The sequence below is a fragment of the Oryx dammah genome, unplaced genomic scaffold, assembly GCF_014754425.2.
Source record: "Oryx dammah isolate SB20612 unplaced genomic scaffold, SCBI_Odam_1.1 HiC_scaffold_5, whole genome shotgun sequence".
Lineage (NCBI taxonomy): Eukaryota > Metazoa > Chordata > Mammalia > Artiodactyla > Bovidae > Oryx > Oryx dammah.
The window spans coordinates 70,410,271-70,436,659 of NW_024070189.1; the positions used below are offsets into that span (position 1 = coordinate 70,410,271).

Here is a 26,389-nt window from a genome sequence, read left to right on the forward strand (position 1 = left end):
TATATATATTATATATATATATATATAAAGTTTTTTTTAAAGGAAATGAAGTCTTATCACATGTTGAGACATGGATGAACCTTGAAGACGTTATGCTAAATGAAAGAAGCCAATTACAAAAAGACAAATACTGCATGATTCCATGTGTCTGAGATACCTGCAATCATTAAACTCTCAGAAACACAAAGCAGAACGGCAGTTTCCAGGGCCTGGAGAGAAGGGCAGAATGGGAGTTGTTCAGTAGATATAGAATTTCAGTTTTGGAAGCTGAAAAGTTCTAGAAATTTGTTGCATGACAGTGTGTGTTTAATTAGCACTACTATACTATACACATAAAGAAGGTTGAGACAGTAAATTTTATGTTTGGGACCACAATAAAAACATTTTTAACTACAAACTCAGTAGTGCAAGAAATAGCAGCTTTCTCACTTTTTAACATTTGTTTAACCTCCTAAGCTCAAGCTCCCCAGTCCATAAGGCTGGCATGAAATTCATTCTTACCTCACCCATGGGGTTTGCAAAGGTCTTAGAGTCTAATGTGTCACTGAGGGGCCTCCTCCCCTCCACAGGAGTCTCTCTCTTCCTCAGAAGCCCTCCGTCCTCCCCATCCAGGACGCTCCCCCTAACAAAAGTCGGGCGCACCGTTGACCTGGGGCTGCCTCTGCTTTTCTGCTCTGTCCCAGACCCCCATTTCAGGGGCACGAATGGTCGTGTGTGTGCGTGTGTTAGGCGCTCGGACATGTCTGACTCTGCGATCCCGTGGACTATAGCTTACCAGGCTTCTCTGTCCATGGGATTCTCCAGGCCAGAATCCTGGAGTGGATTGCCATGCCCTTCTCCAGGGGCTCTTCCTTACGCAGGGATCAAACCCAGGCCTCCCGCATTGCAGGCAGACTCTACCATTTGAGCTACCCAGGAGGTCCACAAGTGGGGGTGACTACCTGCTTAAAAATGAAGAGAACAATAAAGGGAAACACACACAGGCACACTAATTTCTCAGTGAGCCATCCTGCCACAGACCTGGTTCATGGCTAGTCTCTGCCTCTACTCTGCGATTGTTCCAGGAATTTTCGAGGGGGTTTAAAGTTGGCTTTTTTTTTTAAGTTTTTTTTTTTTGATGTGGACCATTTCTAAAGCTTATTGAATTTGTTACAATATTGCTTCTGTTTTCTGTCTTAGTTTTTTGGCCCTGAGGCATGTGGGATCTTAGCTCCCCCACCAGAGATCAAACCTAAAACCCCTGCCTTGGAAAGCAAAGTTCTAACCACTGGAAATCCCCTTAAAGTTGACTTTTACAGGAAAGAACAGTGCTTATGACACAGGCTGTTCTTCAGTTGCCTCCGGGCCCAGCCCAGAGCTGGGGGCACACTGAGGGGCAGGATGAAAAGAGGTATAAATTACAATCTAATGCCTGTGACTTCGTTTCTGCACACCTTCTCCAGCACCTGAGAAAACAGGAGAAAGAACCAGAGGTAGTTAGACTAACAGGGAGTGAAAAGAGAGCCAGGGAGGGGAAGGCAAGAAGGCATGAGCTCCACCCTCCACTCCAAGGCCAGGTGAGCTGTTCTCTGAGCCCTGCCGCCTGTTCCGGTACCCAGAGCCCTCTCCCTCTTCAGCATCTCGGTCACTCTGGTCTTGGGGGCTGATGTAGGCCCAGAGGCAGAAGGCGAAGGCAGGATGGTCTACAACAGATTCGGAAAGTGCAAAACCATGTGGATGAGACTGGATACCAAAAAGCACGTGCATCCGTGTGCACATTATATGCAATAAATCACAAGAACTGTATGTGTCTCCCTAGAGCTGTAGGGAAGGGGAGGGAGGTGCCAAAGTGTTTAGTGAACAGAGGAAGGAGGTAGGCGGAAAGGATAGAGCCTGTTATCACTGAGTTTAAGCATCTGAGATGCCATGATAGTGTCTTTTGGAGAAGGGCATCAGATGGTAAAGAATCGCCTGCAATGCGGAAGACCTGGGTTTGATCCCTGGGTTGGGAAGAACCCCTGGAGGAAGGCATGGCAACCCACTCCAGTATTCTTGCCTGGAGAATCCCAGGGACAGAGGAGCCTGGTGGGCTACAGTGCGTGGGGTGGCAAAGAGTCAGACACGGCTGAGCAACCAAGCGTGTACACACAACAGTGTCTTTACGTGGTGTGCTCTCTCTGTTGCTTTATTTTAGTGAATATTAAAAAGCATTTGTCCAGGCTTTCATAAGATAACTGCCATCCTCAGCCTTATTTTTCTCGTAAGTCTGAAGTTTCTCAGTGGCAATCTCCTGCCTCAGGAGTTTCTAGGCAGTATACATTTTTGAATGGGAAAGGACTTGTGACTGAAATAATAAACAGATAATTGAGTAACTAAATGAATGAGTGGGGGATGAGAATGCAACCAATAAGGATGATCCAGAGGAGCAGGGGTAAGGGAGGGGCAGGAGACAGAGCTTTCTTCACACTCCTCTCCACTCTCCCAGCCAGCAAGCTGGTGGGCAGGCTATCCCCCTGGCTGCTGCAATGCGTGGAGTTGGAGGCAGCTGGCAGCAGGCAGGCTGTCCCCAAGCCCACCGGCTTCCCATCTTAAAGAGTCCATCCTTGTTTTCCTGTCTAGGCCCCCCTGGACGGCGTGGCAAGCCCGGAAGAAGAGGTGATCCCGGTGAGTCCCAGGTTTTCTTAGTTCCTAAACCTCGACCTGAAAGTCTGCCCTTGACCTGGAACCTGGCTGGAGGTGCCAGTCCCTGCACCAGCCCATAACCGAGGACCAGGTCTCTGTCTCCCCCTCCAATTCCAGCCACCGTCCCCAGAGCTGCAGTGCTCAGTGCTGCCTTCTTGACATCATTCCAGCGTCACAGTTCCGGTGACAGTCCCCTCTATGCCCTCGGCCACTCCCTGAATCTCATTATCAGCCTCAGAAATTTTAATCCCCTGTCTCCCACTCTGAAATGACCTCCTGTCTTTGTGGGAATAAATGGTGATTCCACCACCCAGGGTTGCTACCCTGGGTCCCTAGACACAAGATGGTTCTCCTCTGTGTCCCCGTCCCTCCACAGACTTGGCTGGTCCTTCCCTTGGCAGAGCCACCAGAAGACCCTTTCACTTTCCTGCCATACAAGCTGCAGACTAGCGTGCACTTGCTGCCAGCCTCCCTCCTGCCATCTTCCTTTCACCCAAAATGCACTCTTTCGTACCCTTCCCCAACTCACTATGAAGCTTCCCTAGAGGCTGCACACCCCTGTTGGGCTCCCGTCTCCTCCACCTTGCCTTCCACTCCTCCCAGCCCCTCCAGTCTCTTCTCACTGCCACTCCACTCACACCATTTTGGCTAAAGGTTACCACTGACCTCCTGGTGGCCACACGGACAGACGCAAATGCATTGCTGTCTCTCTTCCTGAGCCTCACGTTGGCTGTTGCCCCGGCGCCCCCACTGACTCTTGCCTGTGTTTTCTCCCACATCTCTGACCCCTTCTCATATACCTTTCCTATGGGACCCCACTTGCCTCTTAAATGGATTTGCCCTTGACCTTCTTTCTCTCCCACCCCTGTGGCTCTGGCACCCCCATAATGCTGATAACGCCCCTCTTCCTTCCTCTAGCCAAGTCATCCCCTCTCGACCCAGAGATTGAACCTGGCCCCACTGAACCCAGCACATCCCCTAGCCTGCTTTCATCCAGCTCCCCATTGCAGGGAGGGGAACTCCAGCCACCTGCTTCCCTACGCAGACAAGGGGCATCCTCCTTGATCCCTCCCTCCCCACTCCCACACCAAACCTCCCATCTGTCCGCCTCAGTCTGTCTTAGCACAGCCTCATTGGTACAGTTCTGACCACTACTCCTCCCATGCCCCCCACCTCCAGCTATATCCAGGGTCCTCCCGCTCTGAACCTGCGCTCATATCCTCCCCCACCCAGATCTCTCCTCCTGTACCTGGACTGTAACCCCAAGTTCACTATGCTTTGTCCTTTTGGCCTAGCTCAAGCATCTCCTCCAAAGTCTTATCTAATCCTTCTGGCTGGGGATAACACCCCAAGTCTACAGCACGCAGTTAACAGCCTGGTGCAGAGGACCCTCCAAGGAATGGAAATGCACAGAACAGTGAATGAATGAAGGCACACATGCCCAGCCCCTAGGCAACTTCATAAGGAGAGCACAGTGGTAACCGTGCTCCACCATCAGGAGGACCCCAGGCAGACCGAATCTGGGAGAAACAAGGCAGGCTTTCTGGGAAGCTCAGATTCTTCTTCCTGGCCCTGGGCATGGGCCTCTTGTCCCCTCGATTTGCTGCATGCTTACCCAATCTAGTTCCTTACTAGATAAACTCCCCAGAGTTCACTGGCAGGAAATACCTTTCATGGTACCCTGTTTGCTTTGACTTCCAGAAACTGGAGACTATTTCGTATTTGATTATAATGGATTTTCTGTGTAATCACCCCCCCACCCCGCACCATTCCCTGCCAAATACAGACTTCATCACTCAGTTCTCATTTCTGCCCTCGTAAAAGATTTTATTGTAAGCTCCTGATGTCTTTTTTGGAAGAAAAAGAGGAATAGATAGTGACTTTTTTTAGAACAAAATATAATATTACTCAAAAACTCATTAGAATTATGACTCCAGTTCATAACTGATCTAAAAGTCAAGGGAAAATCAAGGACTCAGTGGACCCCTGACCCCATGCTATGTCCTCTCAAGTCCTTCATCTCATGTGATGCTCACAGAGCTCTGCAAAAGATAAGAATTTGTTATTACCCCCATTTTGTAGATAAGGAAACTGATGCTTCAGGGGGAGAAATGTCTTGTCTAAGGTCAGCTGCTGGGCAAGGGGTGGGCAGCCCCTCCTCCCCATCACTGTCCTTTCCCACGCGGTGCCTGTGGTCTGCCCATCACAGAACGGTGTGAGTGGCACAGAGCAGACATCCCTCTCTGATTAGCTTTGGCTGGGCCTCGTGTTTATTTCTAGATAGTTTCATATATATGCACCTCTTGGCTTTGGTTCCTTCCCCTGTACAAACCAGGCTTTTCTTGAGCCCCAGGGAGAAAAGTTTTTGTTTGTTTGCCTGGTGGGACAATATCTGGCTGAGAGGGTTTCTTGCTGCTGCTGCAGACAGAACTGACCCAGCCCACCTGTGGAGATGGGGCCTCTCCAGCTCCCAGGGGAGCCTTTGCCTGGAATATACTTCACAGGTCCTTCAGTGTTTTTGTATGTTTATCATAATAGAACAGAGTTTTCATCTCCCCAGTAGCCTATTTCTCAGCTGGGGAAGCCCAGCAGTATCCTTGGGATCCTCTTTCTAGGGAATTTAAGCAGGATTTTTTTCTCCTGGATTCCCCTTTCTCCATGAGCATCGATCAGTCTTTCCTGGCTCTCCCAGCCCTAGATCCCTCCCTCGATCCCAGAACTCCCTGAAGTGCTGGTGGTCTGCTCTGCAAACATGTCTTTCTCCACCAAAGTATGGGCTCCTCAGAGCAGGAGTTTGACCCCAGGCACTAAAGAGATGATCAATGAATTCTTATTGACAGGAAATAGGGAGGAAAGGGAGGAGAGAGAGAGAAAGAGGACTGATGGGCAAATGAAGGATAAAGGGTTAGGAGGCAAGAAGGGACAAGGATGAAAACAAATTTTGCTTGGCTGTGCTAAATCTATAGAGACAAATGGAGCCACTCACCAGATCTCTGCAGGTGCCAGCCTTAGATCAGCAGTTTTAGTGTTAAGGTTTTCTATCCACCCTGGTCCACTTTCTAAAAATACATCAGAAGCACTGCCGGAATGGTAGAGTAAGGACCTCTGAAAATCAACTCCTCCATAAAAGCCACAAGAACGCTAGGAAGAAAGTGACCTTTTCCGAATTCTGAAAATCAATGTCTGGTAACAACCTAAGAAATGTTAACTTTATAAAAAAGGTCTGAACCTTGCTGAGAGCAGTGAGGTTTGTAGCTTTTTAATTTGCTCATCTCCCCAGCCCCATGGTAACCCTAAAACCATCACACCCTCACAATCACAATACCTGTGAAAATGAGCAGCCATGGGAGGTGGCAGAACAAGTTTAAAGCTCCTCAAATGCTCATTCTCCAAAACCTGTCACTGTCAGCTCCCTGGAAAAGCCCATACACATGACTTGTCTTTTTTTTTTTTTTGAACTGATGCAGAGCTCACTCACTGGGAAAAGCCATATCCTAAGAGTGTTTGCCAGAAACACTCAGCAACAATTGTTTAACACTGCAGCTGCCTAAGGTGGCAATACCAGTTGGAGCAACAAGAAGCTGACCCAGCAACTTAAATGAAAATCAAGGGGATGAACTGCCCAAAGAAGCTTTAAAATGCTCCAACAGATACCTGGAGATCTAGAATACACATGCCTGCGTAAGGAAAGACCTAAAAGAACCCCAGTCTCTCACCTCTCACTGACCTTGAGGCTCCATTCAAGCAAAAAGTGAAGGCAAAGGCAGAGTTGTACCTGATAGAATGTTGAAATTATGCTCAACACACACAAAGAGTCCCTTGGCACAGTCCCTACCAGTTCAAGGCATTAAAGAAAACCTCTGTCCTAAGCTGACAGTTAAGCAAACCAAGCAGAGAATTCAGTAACTGCCATGACAAAGAGTACATATTTCAGAGAAAATGGATACACATTCAGCTCAGAAAAGCCCCTGAAGAAACAACAACAACAAACTCTGGAAAGGAGGAGGAGCATCTAATTTCTAGAGTGGCCACATTAGACTATTTGAAATACTGTTTTTAACAAAAATTATGAGACACACAAAGGTATAAGAAAGTGTGACAATGAGGGGAAAAGGTGGGGAAAAGCAGTTAAAACTATCAGTGAGTAAGCCCAGATGAACTTACCAGACAAAGATTTTATAATGGCTGTTACAAACATGTTCAAAAAACTAAATGAATCATGTCTAAATAATTAAAAGAAACTATAAAAATTATGTACCACCAAATGGAGATTACCAATAAAAAGACAGAAAGTATTTTTAAAGGAACAAAATAGAAATTCTGAAGCGTAAAGTACAATACTGAAATGATTAATTCACTAATATGGCTCAAAAGTAGATTTGGGCTGGCAGAAGAACCAGCAAACTTGAAGATATGTCAATTGAGATGATCCTGTCTAAGGAAGAGTGCCTTCTCCACACACACATGAAAGAAAGAATCTTGAAAGCAGTGAAAGAACGACTCATCACAGAAACGAAATCCTTGATAAGATTAATAGCTGATTTCTTATCAGAAACCACATAAGTCATAAGGCAGTTGGTATGACATATTCAAAGTAATGGGAAAAAAGAAAAAATTGTCAACAAAGAACTCTATAACAAGAAAAACTATTCTTGAAGAGTGAAAGAGAAAATAAGGCATGCCCAGGAAAGCAAAATGAAGAGACTTCATCACTAGCAGTCTGCTCTACAAGAAATATTAAAGGGATTCCTTCAGTCTAAAATTAAAGGACATTAGACATTAATTTAAATCCACACACACAGAATTAAAGAGTTTCAGTGAAATAACAGATAAATATGAAAGAGCATAAATGTACTTTTTTTTCATTTTTGACTGCAGTGTGTGGCATATGGGATCTTAGTTCCTCAACCAGGGATCAAACCCACACCCCCTGCAAGGGACCCAGGTTCGATCCCTTGTCAAAGAATTAAGATCCCACATGCTGCATCAGCAGGCAAAAAAAAAAAAAAAAAAAGATATAAGACATACAGAAATTAAGTAGCAAATTGATACACATAAGTCCTACCTTCTGAGAAATTATACTAAGCATAAATAGATTTTTCTATAGATCTAAGAATCAGACCCAGACATATTACAGCAAAATACTGAAAGTCAAAGAGGAAGTCTTGAAAGCAGCAAGAGAGAAATGACTCACCCATACAAGAGAACTTCAATAACATAAAAACCCTGACTTCTCACCAGAAATAATAGAGGCTAGAAGGCAATGGGATGACCTGACCTATTCAAATGACAAAAAAAAAATACAAACTACCAACCTAGAAGCATACATCCAGCAAAACTCTTTCAAAAATGAAAGGTAGGGCTCCCCTGGTGGCTCAGCGGGAAGAATCATTCTGCCAGTGCAGGAGAGTTGGGTTTGATCCCTGATCCAGGAAGCTCCCACATGCCACAGAGCAACTAAGCCTTTGCACCACAACTATTGGGCCTGTGTCTAGAGCCTGGGAGCCACAACTGCTGAACCCCATTCGCCCTAGAACCTGTGCTCCACCATGATGAGAAGCCCACATAGCACAACTGGAGAGCAGCCCCTGCTTGCTGCAGCTAGAGAAAATCCCTCATAGCCATGAAGACCCAGTGCAACCAACAGTAAAAATACATACATACATACATGAAATTATTTTTAAAAGACACATTCTGTTTTTTTTTAATGAAGGATAATGAAAATTTTGCTTTATTGACAACACCAAAGCCGTTGACTGTGTGGATCACTATAAACTGTGGAAAATTCTTCAAGAGATGGGAATACCAAACTACCTGAGCTGCCTCCTGAGAAATCTGTATGCAGGTCAAGAAGCAACAGTTAGAACTGGACATGGAACAATGGACTGGTTCCAAATCAGGAAAGGAGTATGTCAAGGCTGTATATTGTCACCCTGCTTATTTAACTGATATGCAGAGTATATCATGTGAAATGCTGGGCTAGATGAAGCACAAGCTGGAATCAAGATTGCTGGGAGAAATATTAATAACCTCAGATATGCAGATGACACCACCCTTATGGCAGAAAGCGAAGAACTGAAGAGCCTCTTGATGAAAGTGAAAGAGGAGAGTGAAAAAGTTGGCTTAAGGCTCAACATTCAGAAAACTAAGATCTTGGCATCCAGTCCCATCACTTCATGGCAAATAGATGGGGAAACAGTGGAAACAGTGACAAACTTTATATTTTGGAGCTCCAAAATCACTGCAGATGGTGACTGCAGCCATGAAATTCAAAGACACTTGCTCCTTGGAAGAAAAGTTATGACCAACCTAGACAGCATGTTAAAAAGCAGTGTCATTACTTTACCAACAAAGGTCCATCTAGTCAAGGCTATGGTTTTTCCAATGGTCATGTATGGATGTGAGAGTTGGACTGTGAAGAAAGCTGAGCGCCAAAGAATTGATGCTTTTGAACTGTGGTGTTGGAGAAAACTCTTGAGAGTCCCTTGGACTGCAAGGAGATCCAACAAGTCCATCCTAAAGGAACTGAGTTCTGAATGTTCATTGGAAGGACTGATGCTGAAGCTGAAACTCCAATACTTTGGCCACCTGATGTGAGGAACCAACTCATTGGAAAAGACCCTGATGCTGGGAAAGATTGAAGGCAGGAGGAGAAGGGGACGACAGAGGATGAGATGGTTGGATGGCATCACTGACTCAATGGACCTGAGTTTGATTAAGCTCTAGGGGTTGGTGATGGACAGGGAAGCCTGGCATGCTGCAGTCCATGGGGTCGCAAAGAGTCAGACATAACTGAGCGACTGAACTGAACTGAACTGAAAGAAAATTACACGATGATGATGGTTACACAATTCTGTGAATATATCAAAAATTACTTGTTTATGCTTAAGAGTGAATTTCATGGTATATGAATTACACTTCAATAGGACTAGTTTCTTTTTTTCTTTAATCCAATGAGTTTACTTTTCACTTAGGCTTCTAATTAGCACCACTGCCTGCCCTGCACAGAGTCTGACTAGGGTGATTGCCAGAGCAAACCTCCATGCCAAAATGCTGGAGACCCATCTCAGGTGCCGTTTCAAAACGAGACTCTTCAAACCTGTTGTGCAGTCAGTGTTTGTTCGGCAACATGAACCAAACAATGGAAAACCACCATCTGTGTTTCTCTTCTTTGTGTGTGTCTGCACAGAATGCATACATGTGTTAGAAAGAGGAAGAACGCTGCACTGTAACTGCAGCCAGCATTGGGCTTTGGTGCCTCCTCTGAGCCACTGTTGTCCTGGGCACTTTATGCGCACACAATATCTTACTCAGTCCTCGTAGCAGTCCAGAGAAGCAGGATTGTTACTCCCCATGTTTCTCCCAAGCAGACTTTGCCTCCACGAGGACAGACGCTTGCTCAAGGTCTAGAGCTCATGAGCTGGAGAGCCCGGTTCTAAGACCTCCACACTTCCTGGCAGTATTGCCCTGATTAAATCCAGGGCCTGAGGCCTGACCTAAGCACTTGGCTTGCTGACTCAGTACTGGCTCTGGATTTGCCAGCCTCCAAGCCTCATTTCATCTACCTGCAAACTCAGTTCAAAAGCCTTGGACCACTCTGCTCCCCTGGGGAAAGCCCCAGAGAAGCATGGCTGAAGGTCATTTCCTCACAGGTCAGTGGGCTTCCAAGAATCAAGAGCCAGGCCTTGTAACACGAGCTGCTGAGTGGGAAGAGGCAGAGGCCTGGATAGGAGCCAGAACCTGTTGGGCAGAGCAGGGAGCCGGCAGAGTGGGAGTCAGTAGTCCGGACACAGGCCAGAGGGGCAGGTGTGGGTTATGAGCAGGGACAGTGACCCCAGCAGCCTTATGCACTAAGGCCAGCCTCACCTCCAGTGTACAGGCCACGTACTTGCCAGACTGTGGGAATTCTTCCCAGTTTGCTTTTCCGGGAATACAGCCTTTGGGAAACACTAAGGAAATGATCATCCCCAGAAGGGTTAGAGCTCTAGGTAGGTAGGTGTTGTAGGCCCCAGGCCCTCCGCCCACCTCTGCTTGGCTGTCAAGGAGCAGCTCCTGCACCCTTCTAACCCTGAGGCATGAGAAGACTTGGCTCCCCACTTGGGAAACACTGTCCCTGTCAGGCTGTATCAGTTCGGTTAAAGAGGCTCCAAAACCATCGAACCCTCTGCTCCCTCAGACCCATTTTATTTCCCACGTTATCTGACTCCTATTAATTGTTCCCACATTCCCAGTAGCAAATAAAGCATATCCAGCCAATGCCTGAAACACATACTTGAAAACTGTGTGCAGAATGGATCCAGGCCCTGGCCGGACCACCACGTGGCCTCCTGAAGACCCTGCAGCCAGCCTCACTTTCTAAGCAGGGAAACTCCTGGACAGCCCAAGCCAAGCTCTTGGCTGGCCAGCGAGTCCATCTCCAGAGGCTGCTGGTAGCCACTGCACAAATCCTGTATGGTTTGCCCTCCATGGAGTTAACCAACCACATGTCAGAATTTTAATTTCCAGAAGGTTCCAAAAGGCAAAACTTGAATTTCCTGTGCATCAGCAACTATTTACATAGTATTTACACTGTATTTACATTGTGTGAGGTATGACAAGTAATCTAGAAATGCTTTCAAATATACAAGAGGATTGCATAGGTTATATGCAAATATAACTATTTTATACAAGAGATTTGAGCATCTTTGGATTTGGGTATCTTGGGGAGTCATGGAACCATTCTCAACCTTAAATATCAACGATTGACTATACAATGAAGTCAGGAGTCAAGGGCTCGGCTCTCCTGACCTTCTCCCCTCCCATCCATTCAGCATGTATTTACAGAGTGCTTGTGTCTGCCAGGCCCTGTTCTAGGCCTCAGGGAAATGGTGGGAAGCCAGACACACAGAGCCCCAGCTCTCAGGGAGCTGCCTTGCTGGTGGGGCTGACAGCCAATGAACGAAACACGCATAAATGGATTTCAGGAGTAAAGACTGTGATAAGTGCTTTAAAGAAAATAGCAGGCAGCTGTGATGGAAGCAAGAGCAAAAGGTGAGATGTCTTCAGTTTCACGGTTGTGAAGGCAGGTGTGAATGTCCTGGGTTTGAAGAGAGCTGGGCCCTTGGGGAACTGAGAGAGAGAGACAAGTGAGACCCAGTGCGTAGCTAAGTGTGATAGAGCAAGTAGCAGGGCCACACAGGAGTGCCGTGTCTCCTGAGAGTCTAGGTGTTGTTATTCCATGTGAATGGGAAGCCCTGGGAAGGGGTGAGCATATTTAAAAGCCCCTCTGGGTTTCCCTGGTGGCTCATATGGTAAAGAATCTGCCTGCAATGCAGGAGACCTGGGTTCAGTCCCTGAATGGGGATGATTCCCTGGAGGAGTTCACGGCAACCCACTCCAGTGTTCTTGCCTGGAGAGTTCCGCGGACAGAGGAGTCTGGTGCGCTACAGTCCATGGGGTCAAAGAGAGTCAGACACAACTGAGCGACTAAGCTCACAGCACCTGCTGGTTGGTGGGGTTGAGGTGCCCAGAAGAATGAGGTTGTAACGCTAGTACCAGTGCTAAGCGATGGTGACTGGTGAGGTGGTGCCAGAAGAGCTCATGAGAGGTGATGGTGTGTTTAAAGTCTCTCAGCTGGGCTAGAGGGTTTCCCTGATAATTCAGATGGCAAAGAATCCTTCTGCAATGCAGGAGAGCCCAGTTAGATTCCTGGGTCAGGAAGATCCACTGGAGAAGGGATGGGCTACCCACTCCAGATATTTTTCTTAGACCTCCCTTGTGGCTCCAGCTGGTAAAGAATCTGGCTGCAATGCAGGAGACCTGGGTTTAATCCCTGGGTTGAGAAGGTCCCCTGGAGAAGGGAAAGGCTGCCCACTCCAGTATTCTGGCCTGGAGAATTCCATGGACTCTATAGTCCATGGGGTCGCAAAGAGCCGGACACCACTGACTTCACTTCACTTCACTTCACTTCAGCTGGGCTAGATGTGTCCTGTCCCACCAGTGATGGGACCGGTCTCTGGACTGCTGCCATCCCCACTCCGGCCACTCTTCTGAGGACGGCGGAAGGTGCTGTGGGTTTGGGGTCCCATAGCTCTGCTTCCACCCACTCCAGTGTTCTTACCTGGAGAATCCCAGGGATGGTGGAGCCTGGCAGGCTGCCATCTATGGGGTCGCACAGAGTCGGACACGACTGAAGCGATTTAGCAGCAGCAGCAGCTCTGCTTCCAGCCTGAACTGCTCCCCACTAACTAAGTGACTTCAGACATGCCACACACCCTCACTCAGTGAATGTAAGAGCTCTTTCTGCCAAAACAGTCTGCCCTTTGTTAGACTTGAAGTCGGGCTGCCTGGATCATGCTGGGTTCCAGCAGGCCGTGACCAAGGCATAATAACCTTTCTGAGCCTCGGTTTTTTCACCTGTAAAATGTGCAAGTGCAGGGGCAGCAGGGGTTAAATGAGATGTTTGAGGAAAGGAGATAGTGGAGTTCCCAGAGCATGATGAGCCCTAAGTGACTGATGGATGCTTTTTCTTTTTCTTATTTTTGAGAGAATTCATTTTTAAGCTTTTGTTTTATATTGAAGTATAGCCAATTAACAATGTGATGATAGTTTCAGGTGGGCAGCATAGGGACTCAGCCATGCATATACATGTATCCATTCTCCCCCAAACTCCCCTCCCATCCAGCCTGCCACATAACATTGCACAGAGCTCCCTGTGCTACCCAGCAGGACCCTGCTGGTCATCCATCCTAAATATAGCAGTGTGTGCATGTTGATCCCAAACTCCCTGACCATCCCTTCCCCCATTCTTCCCACTTAGCAAGTTTGTTCTCTAACTCTGTGAGTATTTCTGTTTTAAGGATAACTTCACCTGTATCGCTTCTTGTTAAATTCCACATATAAAGGACGGCATACGATATTTCTCCTTCCCTGTCTGACTTACTTCACTCAGTATGACAGTCTCTAGGTTTATCCATGTTGCTGCGAATGGCATCGTCTCATATCTTCTTTATCCATTTTATCCACATCTTCTTTATCCATTCCTCTGTTGATGGACATTTAGGTTCCCTCCATGTCTTGTCTTGTGCTTAGTCGCTCAGTCATGTCCGACTCTTTGTGACCCCATGGACTGTAGCCTTCCAGGATCCTTTGTCCATGGGGATTCTCCAGACAAGAATACTGGAGTGGGTTGCCATGCCCTCCTCCAGAGGATCTTCCCAACCCAGGGATGGAACCCAGGTCTCCTGCACTATAGGCAGATTCTTTACCATCTGAGCCATCAGGGAAGCCCATTGTAAATGGTGCTACAATGAATATTAGGGTGCATGTATCCTTTTGGACCATGGCTTTCTCTGTATATATGCCCAGAAGTGGGATTGCTGGATCATATGGTAGCTCTAGCTCTTAGTTTTTTAAGGAGCCTCCACACTGTTCTCCATAGTGGCTGTACCAAATTATATCTCCACCAAGCAGTGTGGGAGGGTTCCCTTCTCCAGCATTTATTGTTTGTGGATTTTTTTTTTTATCATAGCCATTCTGACTGGTCTGAGGTGATACCTCCTTGTAGTTTTGATTTTATATTCTTTAATCATTAGCAATGTTGAACATATTTTCATGTGCCTTTTGGCCATCTGTATGTCTTTGGAGAAATGTCTATTTAGGTCTCCTGCCCGTTTTTTGATTGGGTTGTTTATTTTGATGATGTTAAGCCTTATGAGCTGTTTGTAAATTTTGGAGACTAATCCCTTTTTGATCACATCATTTGCAGATATTTTCTCCCAATCTGTGGGCTGTCTTTTCATTTTGTTTATTGTTTTCCTCTACTGTGCAAAAGGTTTTGAATTTAAGTACGTCCCATTTGTTTATTTTTGTTTTTATTTCCATTTTTCTGAGACATAAATTGAAAAAGATCTTGCTGCAATTTATGTCAGAGAGTGTTCTGCCTATGTTTTTCTTCCAAACTTAAAAGTTTTAGTTTGTATTGGGGTATAGCAGATTAACAATGTTGTGGTAGTTTCAGGTGAACAGCAAAGGGACTCAGCCATACATATACATGTATCTGTTCTCCCCTAAACCCCACTCCCATCCAGGCTGGCACATAACATTGAGTAGAGTTCCATTTTCTATACAATAAGTCCTTGTTGGTTATCCATTTTGAATGTAACAGTGTGTATATGACCTTCCCAAGGTCCCTAACTATCCCTCCCCCCACCCCCACTCCCGGCAACCATAAGTTCATTTCCTAAGTCGTGAGTCTCTTTCTGTTTTGTAAGTAAGTTCACTTGGATCATTTCTTTTCCCACATATAAGGGATGGCATATGATATTTCTCCTTCCCTGTCTGACTTACTTCACTCAGTATGACAATCTCTAGGTGCATCCATGTTGCTACATTTGGCCTTTGTTCATTCTTTTTAATGACTGAGTAATATTCCATTGTATATATGTACCACATCTTTACCCATTCCTTGATCAGTGGGCACCTGGGTTGCTAAAATGTCTTGGCTATTGTAAACAGTGCTGCAATGAACATTGGGGTGCATGTACCCTTTTGGATCATGTTTTTTCTCCAAATATATGCCCAGGAGTGGGACTGCAGTGTCTTATTGTAGCTCTATTTTTAGTTTTGAAGGAACCTCCATACTGTTCTCCATAGTGGCTATATCAATTTACATTCCCACCATCAGTGTAGGGGGTTCCCTTCTCTCCACACACTGTCCATCATTTATTGTTGGTGGATTTTTTGATGATAACCTTTCTGACCAGTGTGAGGTGACATCTCATTGTAGTTTTGATTTGTATTTCTCTAATAGCTAGAGAGTTCCAGAAAAACATCTCTTTCTGCTTTATTGACTATGCCAAAGTCTTTGACTGTGTGGATCACAATAAACTGTGGAAAATTCTGAAAGAGATGGGAATACCAGACCACCTGACCTGCCTCTTGAGAAACCTGTATGCAGGTCAGGAAGCAACAGTTAGAACTGGACATGGAACAACAGACTGGTTCCAAATAGGAAAAGGAGTACATCAAGGCTATATATTGTCACCCTGCTTATTTAACTTATATGCAGAGTACATCATGAAAAATGCTAGACTGGAAGAAACACAAGCTGGAATCGAGATTGCTGGGAGAAATCTCAATAACCTCAGATATGCAGATGACACCACCCTTATGGGAGAAAGTGAAGAAGAACTAAAAAGCCTCTTGATGAAAGTGAAAGAGGAGAGTGAAAAAGTTGGCTTAACTCAACATTCAGAAAACTAAGATCACGGCATCTGGTCCCATCACTTCATGGGAAATAGATGGGGAAACAGTGGAAACAGTGTCAGACTTTATTTTTGGGGGGCTCCAAAATCACTGCAGATGGTGATTAAGCCATGAAATTAAAAGACACTTACTCCTTGGAAGGAAAGTTATGACCAACCTAGATAGCATATTCAAAAGCAGAGATACTACTTTGTCAACAAAGGTCCGTCTAGTCAAGGCTATGGTTTTTCCTTTGGTCATGTATGGATGTGAGAGTTGGACTGCGAAGAAAGCTGAGTGCTGAAGAATTGATGCTTTTGAACTGTGGTGTTGAAGAAGACTCCTGAGAGTCCCTTGGACTGCAAGGAGATCCAGCCAGTCCATTCTAAAGAAGATCAGTCCTGGGTGTACTTTGGAAGGACTGATGCTAAAGCCTAAACTCCAATACTTTGGCCACCTCATGCAAAGAGTTGACTCATTGGAAAAGACTCTGATGCTGGGAGGGATTGGGGGCAGGAGGAGAAGGGGACGACAGAGGATGAGATGGCTGGATGGCATCATCAACTCGAAGGACGTGAGTTTGAGTGAACTCCAGGAGTTGGTGAAGGACAGGGAGAGCTGGTGTGCTACAATTCATGGGGTCACAAAGAGTCAGACACGACTGAGCAACTGAACTGAATTGAATAACTAGAGAAATGTTAAACATCTTTTATGTGCATATTGGCCATCTGTATGTCTTCTTCAGAGAAATGTCTATTTAGGTCTTCTGCCTATTTTTGATTGGATTGTTTGTTTTGATGATGAGCTGTTTGTAAATTGTGGAGACTAATCCCTTGTCAGTCACATCATTTTCAAATATTTCCTCCCAGCCTATGCGTTGTCTTTTCATTTTGTTTATTATTTCCTTTGCTGTGCAAAAGCTTTTGAGTTTCAGTTAAGTTCCGTCGCTCAGTCCTGTCCAACTCTTTGCAACCTCATGAATCGCAGCACCTGTCCATCACTAACTCCTGGAGTTCACTCAAACTCACGTCCATCGAGTCGGTGATGCCATCCAGCCATCTCATCCTCTGTTGTCCCCTTCTTCTCCTATCCCCAATCCCTCCCAGCATCAGTTCAGTTCACTTTAGTCTCTCAGTCGTGTCCGACTCATTGCGACCCCATGAATCGCAGCACGCCAGGCCTCCCTGACTATCACCATCTCCCGGAGTTCACTCAGACTCAAACGTCCATCAAGTCAGTGATGCCATCCAGCCATTTCATCCTCGGTCATCCCCTTCTCCTCCTGCCCCCAATCCCTCCCAGCATCAGAGTCTTTTCCAATGAATCAGCTCTTTGCATGAGGTGGCCAAAGTACAGGAGCTTCAGCTTTAGCACGTTCCTTCCAAAGAAATCCCAGGGTTGATCTCCTTTAGAATGGACTGGTTGGATCTCCTTGCAGTCCAAGGGACCCTCAAGAGTCTTCTCCAACACCACAGTTCAAAAGCATCAATTCTTCGGTGCTCAGCCTTCTTCACGGTCCAACTCTCACATCCATACATGACCACTGGAAAAACCATAGCCTTGACTAGATGGACCTTAGTCGGCAAAGTAATGTCTCTGCTTTTGAATATACTATCTAGGTTGGTCATAACTTTTCTTTCAAGGAGTAAGCATCTTTTAATTTCATGGTTGCAGTCACCATCTGCATCAGAGTCTTTTCCAATGAGTCAGTTCTTCACATCAGGTGGCCAAAGTATTGGAGTTTCAGCTTCAGCATCAGTCCTTCCAATGAACATTCAGGACTCAGTTCCTTTAGGATGGACTTGTTGGATCTCCTTGAAGTCAAAGGGACTCTCAAGAGTCTTCTCCAACACCACAGTTCAAAAGCATCAATTCTTCGGCACTCAGCTTTCTTTATAGTCCAACTCTCACATCCATACATGACTACTGGAAAAACCATAGCCTTGACTAGATGGACCTGTGTTGGTAAAGTAATGACACTTCTTTTTAACATGCTGTCTAGGTTGGTCATAACTTTCCTTCCAAGGAGCAAGTGTCTTTGAATTTCATGGCTGCAGTCACCATCTGCAGTGATTTTGGAGCTCCAAAATATAAAGTTTGTCACTGTTTCCATTGTTTTCCCATCTATTTGCCATGAAGTGATGGGACTGGATGCCATGATCTTAGTTTTCTGAACGTTGAGCCTTAAGCCAACTTTTTCACTCTCCTCTTTCACTTTCATCAAGAGGCTTTTTAGTTCCCCTTCACTTTCTGCCATAAGGGTGGTGTCATCTGCATATCTGAGGTTGTTAATATTTCTCCCAGCAATCTTGATTCCAGCTTGTGCTTCTTCCAGCCCAGCGTTTCTCATGATGTACTCTGCATATAAGTTAAATAAGCAGGGTGACAATATACAGCCTTGACGTCCTCCTTTTCCTATTTGGAACCAGTCTGTTGTTCCATGTCCAGTTCTAACTGTTGCTTCCTAACCTGCATATATTTTGAGTTTAAGTAGGTCCTATTTGCTTATTTTTTTCTTATTTCCATTTTTCTGGGAGATGAATCGAAAAAGATCTTGCTGCGATTAATGTCAGAGAGTGTTCTGCTGATGTTTTCCTCTGAGAATTTTATAGTCTCTGGCCTGTGTAGTTGGATACAAAAGTATTCTTACAAATCAACTCTAAAAATGTCAATAATGTAATAGAAAAATGGTCAAAAGATATGAATAGAGAGTACACAGAAAATACAGCTTTTAAGTATGCAAAGAGCTATTGAGGTGATGGTCACTCTTGCAGCTCCTCCTCCATCTCCTGTGCTGAACCTTACACCGGGCCACAGGCTCCTATCTCAGGCGCCCAGGCCCTCAGAATGATAATCACAGTCTGAGCTTTATTGAAGGGAGCTTAGAAGTGAGTGTGAGGAAAGGCAGCAAAAGCTGGAGGACCAGACAAAAACACAAGTGCTGAATCCAGCCATTTTTAAGTTAAAGTTATTGCTTTGTCTGACTTGGGAGCTACACATGTGTATCCGATGGCATCAAAGAGTCCGTGGTGAAAAGATGTCTCTCCCCACCTCTCCTGTTCTCTCAACTATTCCCCTACTCAGAAGCAACTTAGTGCAAACTCTTCTGACTACATGGAGATGTTCCACATTTATACAAACAAAAGTCTACCAATTTTTTTTAGTATAAATGGCTACCTATTAATATAATGTTATATGCCTTTTTAAAAAAATGTAACAATATACTATGTCAGAACATACAGAACTACTTTAGTCTTTTTTAAAGCTGCTTAGTGTCCCACTTTCATAAGCATCCCATCATTTCTTTAAACCATTCCACTTGTGCTATTTCTAATGTCTTTACTATTTCAACCAGTTCTGCAGTGAGATTCTTATACACCTTTCATCTTATGCATATGTTAATGTATCTATGGAATTCATTTATAGGAGGATCATTGTAGCAATTGGTACAAAAATTTCACATCTTAATTAGTATTGCCAACTCTCTACAGAGAATGTACCAATTTATCCTCCCAACCAATGTGTGAGGTGGCTGTCCTCATTTCCCTTGACATGATAAGCCATCAGATTTTTTCACTTTTTTTCATCTGATATGATATAGTTTTAACTTTCTTTTATTGAGAATTAAAATTTCTTGTTTCACATACTTAAGGGCTATATTTTCTGTGTACTCTCTATTCATATCTTTTGACCATTTTTCTGTTAGGTTATTGATGTTTTTAGAGTTGATTTTTAGGAATACTTTTATATCCAACTATCTAGCCTTTGTGACATGAGTTGGAAATGTTTCCACTCTGGCTTTTGACTTTCTGCCTTGCAAACATTTTTGCTTTTATATGGTTGGATCTGACTTTATGGCATAGCTTCTAAATTATGAACTGTACTTGGGAAAGCTTGCTCCTCTCTGTGGTTAGAAAGAAATTTCCCCACATTTTCCTTTAGGATTTTTATGATTTTTTTTTAAGCTTGTAAATCTTTGATCCTTTTGGAATTTATCCTGATTCATGCAGTGGTATGAATCCAACCTGACTTAGTCCCAATAACCACTAGCCTGCCCACCACCTTCTATTAATAACAGCTCTCATGCCAGCAGTTCAACGGGCTCAGGTGAAGAGGCATGGGCAGCCCACAGTGAAGATAGGGCTTTGGATTTGAGCCTCTGTTTTAAGAACAATGGGAAAGTGAGGAGTGGAGGGACAGGCCATGATCAGAATTGCAGATCGGACTTGCAGATTGGACAGCCTCTGAATGGAGACTGGAGAACATGAGGTCTACATATTTGAGGCTGTCTCTGATCCTAGGCACATCACTTTCACAGCTAGTGGGTTTCAGTTCCTGGGTCTCCAGTCCTCTTTCCAACACCACTTCTAGGTGAACTCCTGGGGATCTTGATAACCTCATAGAAGCCCCTCACACCCTCAGCCCCTTAATCCTCACTCGTCACTCACGGCCTCAGTTCCTACTTCACCGGCATAGTTGGGGCAGTTGGAAGAGAACTTCCACAAATCCCGCCTGCATGGCCACACAGCTGCATGCTCTCCCTCCCTGCCCACTTCCGCAGATGGACTGTCCAGGCTCCCACCCACAGCTGTGCCAGTTCCGGTCCCTTTTGCCTCAAGGGCATCGTTCAGGATTCCCCGTTTCTCCAACACGTCAGGTCTTCCCCTTGCTGCTGATGACTTCCATTGTGCCAACATGCTGCTGTACTTCTCATCCAGGAGAAATACCTGTCCCGCTGCCTCTCTCTTTCCATGACACTATCCTCTTCCAGGTGACGTACCATTGTTTATGCTTATTGTATCTCAGCTGTCCCCTCACTAGCAGGGATACTCCTTAGGACAGGGATGCTTGTCACTTTCACTGCTGTATCCCACTTTCCCAGAAGAGTGTCTGGAATGGTGGGCACTCAGTGAATGTCTGTGGGATGAGTGAAGTGGGAGATGGGTGAAGAAGCTACTGCAACAGTCAGGAGACGCTGGTAACATGGATGAGGTTGTGGTACTAGGGAGAGACCCAAGTGGATGAGTTCCAGAGAAACAAACAGGGTATGTGCCAAATAGATCGTGTCAAGGAGGACTCCTCATTTTCCTGTTCACCAGCTGGGAAGGAGGGGATGACATCCACTGAGTTCAGAAGCTGGAGAGGAGCATGTTTGAGGGCAGAAAATCATGACCATGACTGTGCATTCTGGTTTAAGGAATCATGGGATTATTCAAGGGGAGATCAAGCAGGCAGCTCAAAAAGGGAGCCTGGCCTTTGAGGGATGGTCAGCACTGGAGATATACACCTGGGACACTTCCACCTAGTGTAGCCATGAGTGTGAAAGAGCTCTGGAAGATGGAGAGAGGAGACTGATGAGCAGAGAACTGAAGGAAAGAAAGCTTAGACTTGAACCTTGAGGAGCCTCAGCATGTGGGGCTAGGAGAGGAGACTGAGGCAGCTGAACAGTCAGGGAGGTGGAAGGACGTGTCATCTTGGAAGCCAAAGAAGGAGAGCGCTTCTAGAAGGAGGTAGAAGATAAGTTCAAGGAGAAGAAATCCTTGTCAGGATTATTGATTGGAGGAGGTCCTTGGAAATTTGGTGAATGCCATTTTGATGGAGAAGTAGGAATGAAATCCAAATTGGAGGGTTACAAGGTGAATGGAAGGTGAGTGAGAGGAGACCCCTTTTTCCAGCAGTGCATCTGTGAGGGAGAGAGGAGCTGGGGCAGGAGCAAAGGAGGCCGTGCCGTGAAGGGTGGTTTCTCATGTTCAGATCTGTGGGGAAGGATGTGCTTGAAAGTCAGGCTTGACGGTGACTAGGGGAGCGTGGGGGCGGCAGAGTCCCAGGAAAGAGGAGGTGGGTCAGCTCCTCTGAGTTGTCCACAAAAACAATCAATAAACAGTCTATAAAAGGAATAGAAAAGAGTTGTATCTGAGCCAAAGTGAGGACGGTAGCCTGGAAGCCAGCCTCCCAGATAATTCTGAGAAACTGCCTCAGAGAAGCACGGTTTTCAGCACACTTTTCTGTCATGTCAGAATGAAGACCCTTCACTAAAAGAACAATTGTAATGATAGCTTATTCGGATGAATATCATTCAAGCACTGAAAAGCTATTCTGATTTTGAAGGGTGTTTTAAGTTGATTTTTTAAATATTTACTTATTTTTATTCATTTGATTGCACTGGGGCCTTAGTTGTGGCATATGGGCTCTGGTTCCACATCCAGGGATTGAACCCAGGCCCTCTGCATTGGGAGCCCAGAGTCTTAGCCACTGCGCTACCAGGGAAGTCCAAAGTTGGTTTTTTAAATTGTCGTTTTTGTACAAATGTCAACTAAATGTATGCATTGAGGTGTATTCATATGCCTCGGGGTTTTTTATTTGAAATATTAGTGGTTACTATTCCTAAAGAATGTGTTTATTCTAACGTAATAATAGAGTTAAGTAATGCTAACTGAACTAATTAGTGTTAACTATAATAGTGATTATTTTAGTAATCTTTAAAAAATTTTTGCACATGCGTAAGTAAAATACCAAAACAGTTTATATATTTGTCTATTGCTACATGACAATCTAAAAATGCAAATGCGAACTATTGAATAGAAAGTTGTCTGGAAAAACATAGCAACATTTTACTGTATTAATAGATCAGAAAAGAAGGGACTGCTGCTATTTTCTGCCTTTAGAATTTTTAAAGCAACATATAAACAACAGAGGGTGTTTAAAGATACAACCATTTTGTGTGCCTGTCTTCATCGTTACCTATTGACATCTTGGAAATGTTGGGCTATTGTATCCAACTCCGTACTCCCAGTGACTCTTACGAATAGTTTTTGAGTGATCCTGAAGAGCCTGTGACTTAGATACTAGTGCGGCAGAGAACTGTACACAGTGAAACAAGAGTATTCGCTTATCCACAGAAAGAAGGGAGAAGATGGGATTTGAGGTGAACATGGTGAAAGAAAGACCTAAATAACTTGAGATGTCTGTCATCATCGGGGACATTTCTCTCCCTCTGGAGTTCCTTAACGTATAGATCCCAACTGTGAACCACAGGGAGATGGCGGTTCCAAGAGAAGAGACTTCTGTCTTCTTTGTTTCTAATCTCAGCTATTGGTGCCACCAGAGCTGATGCAGTATCCTCCTTCCAAACGCTCTTCACCCCCACCTCTGGGCCCAGGAGAGCCCCCTTGGTGATAATGATTGTGATGACTAAATAGAAAACTGATGCCATTGCTTCTACCACCATCTTCAGTAAAGCCAAAGACAGTCTTCATAAAGTATGGAGAGTCCTCATCAATGTGTTGCAGTAGACACTCCCTGCAGATCAGAAATGGAGAAGGCAATGGCATCCCACTCCAGTTCTCTTGCCTGGAAAATCCCATGAACAAAGGAGCCTGGTGGGCTGCAGTCCATGGGGTCGCAAAGAGTCAGACACAACTGAGCGGCTTCACTTTCACTTTTCACTTTCATGCATTGGAGAAGGAAATGGCAACCCACTCCAGTGTTCTTGCCTGAAGAATCCCAGGGATGGGGGAGCCTAGTGGGCTGCCGTCTATGGGGTCGCACAGAGTCGGACACGACTGGAGCGACTTAGCAGCAGCAGCAGTAGATCAGAAAAACAGGCTGAGAAGGCTCAAGTTTGAAAGTGACCTAAAGGGTGATACTGGAGAGAATAGTAACCAGGCAAGTTGACTGTTTTATTGCTGCCAATGGACTATATCTCAGGAGCTTGAATGATGGAGATATTGTTACACTGCTCAGGATGGTGTAACTTCAAGGCTTCATTTCAATACTACCGTAACTGCATATATTTAAATTTTTAACTTATCACAGGGAAATTTAAAATTAATTCATGAAAAATCATCTTTTTCAAGATTTCAAAGGATATGGCAATTTGTGAAGTGTAATATTTTACTTATTAAATGGCTTTTTTCCTCCTCTAATTCTGCCACTTCTATCTGTTACCTACTATTAATGAAATCTTGTGCACATCCTTCTGGATTTATTGATAAATTAATATACATGTCATTTGGGGGGTATGTATATTAGCTACAAATTTTCTATGTGGTAAACATGGTTTATATAGATTAAATTTATCTGACTAATTCGTAGAAATAATTCCAATAAATTGAAACTGCTAAGACTAAGGATACCCAAATTTTATAATTCTGAGTCCACACTCAGAATTTGGACTGAGTTTGAACTTAGAATTATAGATTATATAATTAAATTATAATATTTTCCCTACTATATAGATAGGACTTCATCAGTCTTGTCCCCCAGTGTTTATATGGGTATGTTTCCTGAAACTGCACAAATGTAACATTTTAAATCTTTGGCAATGTGATATTACAAAGAAATTGCTTTTCTTCTGTTTTAATTCAGCTCAGTAATCTTCATATATGCTTAATCCTTACTAGTCACTTTGTTATTTCATTTTCTTTTTTTTTTTTTTTTTTCATTTTCCTTGGTATATCAGTGTCTTTGTTACTGGTTTCTAAGAACTCATAACTAGGAATGTTAGCTGTTTTCATGCAATGCAAATGAACAACCATATTTCATTTCCATCAGTTTACTATAGTGTTTTGTATTTTGGTTGTATATTCAAATATAATCATGTTGTGTTTTAAAAAAGAACAAAGAACCTCAAACAAGTCAGGGATACATTCTTTCAAGGTTTAAAAATAAAACAGATCATCAGGTACCTGGTGAGTCAGTATGTCCTTGGCACCTGGGAAGCTGTCTTGTCAAAACAGTACCAGCATTGGCATCCCAGGAAGGGATGCATTTGCTCTTTATTTTTAATATGAACAGTCTTTACTTCTTGTCAATGCATCCTTTTCTTTAATAATTAAAGCAGAGGTACAGTGTACTTTGATTGGCCATAAATAGGATGTTTTAGTTAGCAGAAAATCCAAGTTAACATGTATAAGCCAGAATGACTTCCCCATACCTCAATATGTGAACATGTCTTCTATCAGAGTTAACCAAACACGAAGTAGGCCAGACACAGGTGAAGGTGCGGGCAGGTGTGTGCGTGTGGCATCAGAAAGGTGATAATAAGTCCATCTGGTGGCTTTTCTCCTTTTGGTAAAACAGAGAGTGGGGCAGTTGTCTGAAAGTAAGATACCAGCAGTGCAGATGTTCACATGGCCAACAACCCACCCCGCCCCAGTCTAGGTTTAGGGTATGCACAGAACACACCCACCCCAATCAGGTTACATTCTCAGACATTAGCACATCATGCATCAATTTCTGAAGCGAAAAAGCTTTGTCTCATCTCTCTCCTTCCTCTATCCTATCACCTCTTCACTCACCCTCCACCGTTAAATCCATGAGCAAGTTCTGTCTGCCCTCACTGGCAAGTCCATCTGACTCACTTTTCTTCATCTCCTCTGCCAGTCCCCAAGTCCAGGCCACTGTCACCTACAGGGGGAAAACTGCAACACATCCTCAAGCCCACTTTTACCCCCTCGAATCACTCCTCTGTTCAGAAACCTTCGGTGGCCCCCACTGTCCTTCAGATCACACCCCCAGCCCCAGATGATGACATGGAAACAAGACACTGTGGTCTGGCTGACTTGCCTTCTCCCCAGGTCTTGCCCTCCTGCAGCCTGCTCAGCTTTGCTTGAACCCTAGATGCCCAGTGACTTGGTGTGTTTGGAGCTCTTCCTCTGCCAGATAACCATGCCTCACCCTCTGGACTCAGCCTAGCCTCCCGTCCCAGGTCAGCCCAGTCTGGCTCTGGTCTCTCATGATGTGCCTGGAGCTTCTTGTGCTTCCTTCCTGTGTTGTTTTCTCAAGTACCGATCCATCCGAGGAGAATTCTGTGAGTCAGAGATCTTGGCCTCTTTCATACCTGCACCCAACGCTGATCCATGAAAATGTGGGGCTGGCTGACTGCCGAGGGCCGCCTCTATGTTCTGGCCTCACCCTGCTGAGGTCTGGGGTTGCAGAGGAGCAATCAGAGGAGTCAATGGTTTGGCAGCACTGTGGCTTTTAGTGGAATATGTGTAGGATCTGAGAATCGGGAGACTTCCTTCAGGCATAAATTCCATCCCTAACCAACAATGTGTCCTTAGATGAGTCACTTCTTTCGCTCTGAGCCTCTGTGTTGTCATCTGCTGCATGGGTATGTTTGTCGAACCTCAGAGGTTACTGAGTAGGTCAAATGCTGTCATGGCTGTGCAATGTGGTTTGGGCACAGCCTGCATGTGCTCCATGGGGCAAGCCTCAGCTTGCTGCACCAGCCTTCCTGGAGCTGCCACCTGTGCTTCTAGACTGGCCCCCTTCAAATTTCCCTACACACAGCCAGGCTCAGCACCACTAAACCCAGAGCTGGGCTATGGGCCCTCTCTACCTCCTTACACATCTGCTCAGCCACACAAGCACATATCCAGTGCCTGTTAGGAGTATTCTTCCCTCTGCCCAAAATGTTTTCTTTCTCAAGTATCTCCCTTTCCACAGAAATGAACCAACTCCCATTGAGCTCCAAAATGTATTCTTCAAGAAGGAACAGATC

The 26,389-nt window shown here is 44.9% G+C and overlaps 1 protein-coding gene across 1 annotated transcript in view; it reads left to right on the top strand.

Annotated features, from left to right (window-relative positions):
* COL23A1 (collagen type XXIII alpha 1 chain) overlaps positions 1 to 26,389 on the top strand; it is a 386,765-nt gene that overhangs the window by 306,780 nt on the left and 53,596 nt on the right. The window contains exon 4 of the mRNA XM_040241597.1: positions 2,599 to 2,643. Within this exon, the coding sequence (XP_040097531.1) occupies positions 2,599 to 2,643 (45 nt within the window). The remainder of the gene's footprint in view (positions 1 to 2,598; positions 2,644 to 26,389) is intronic.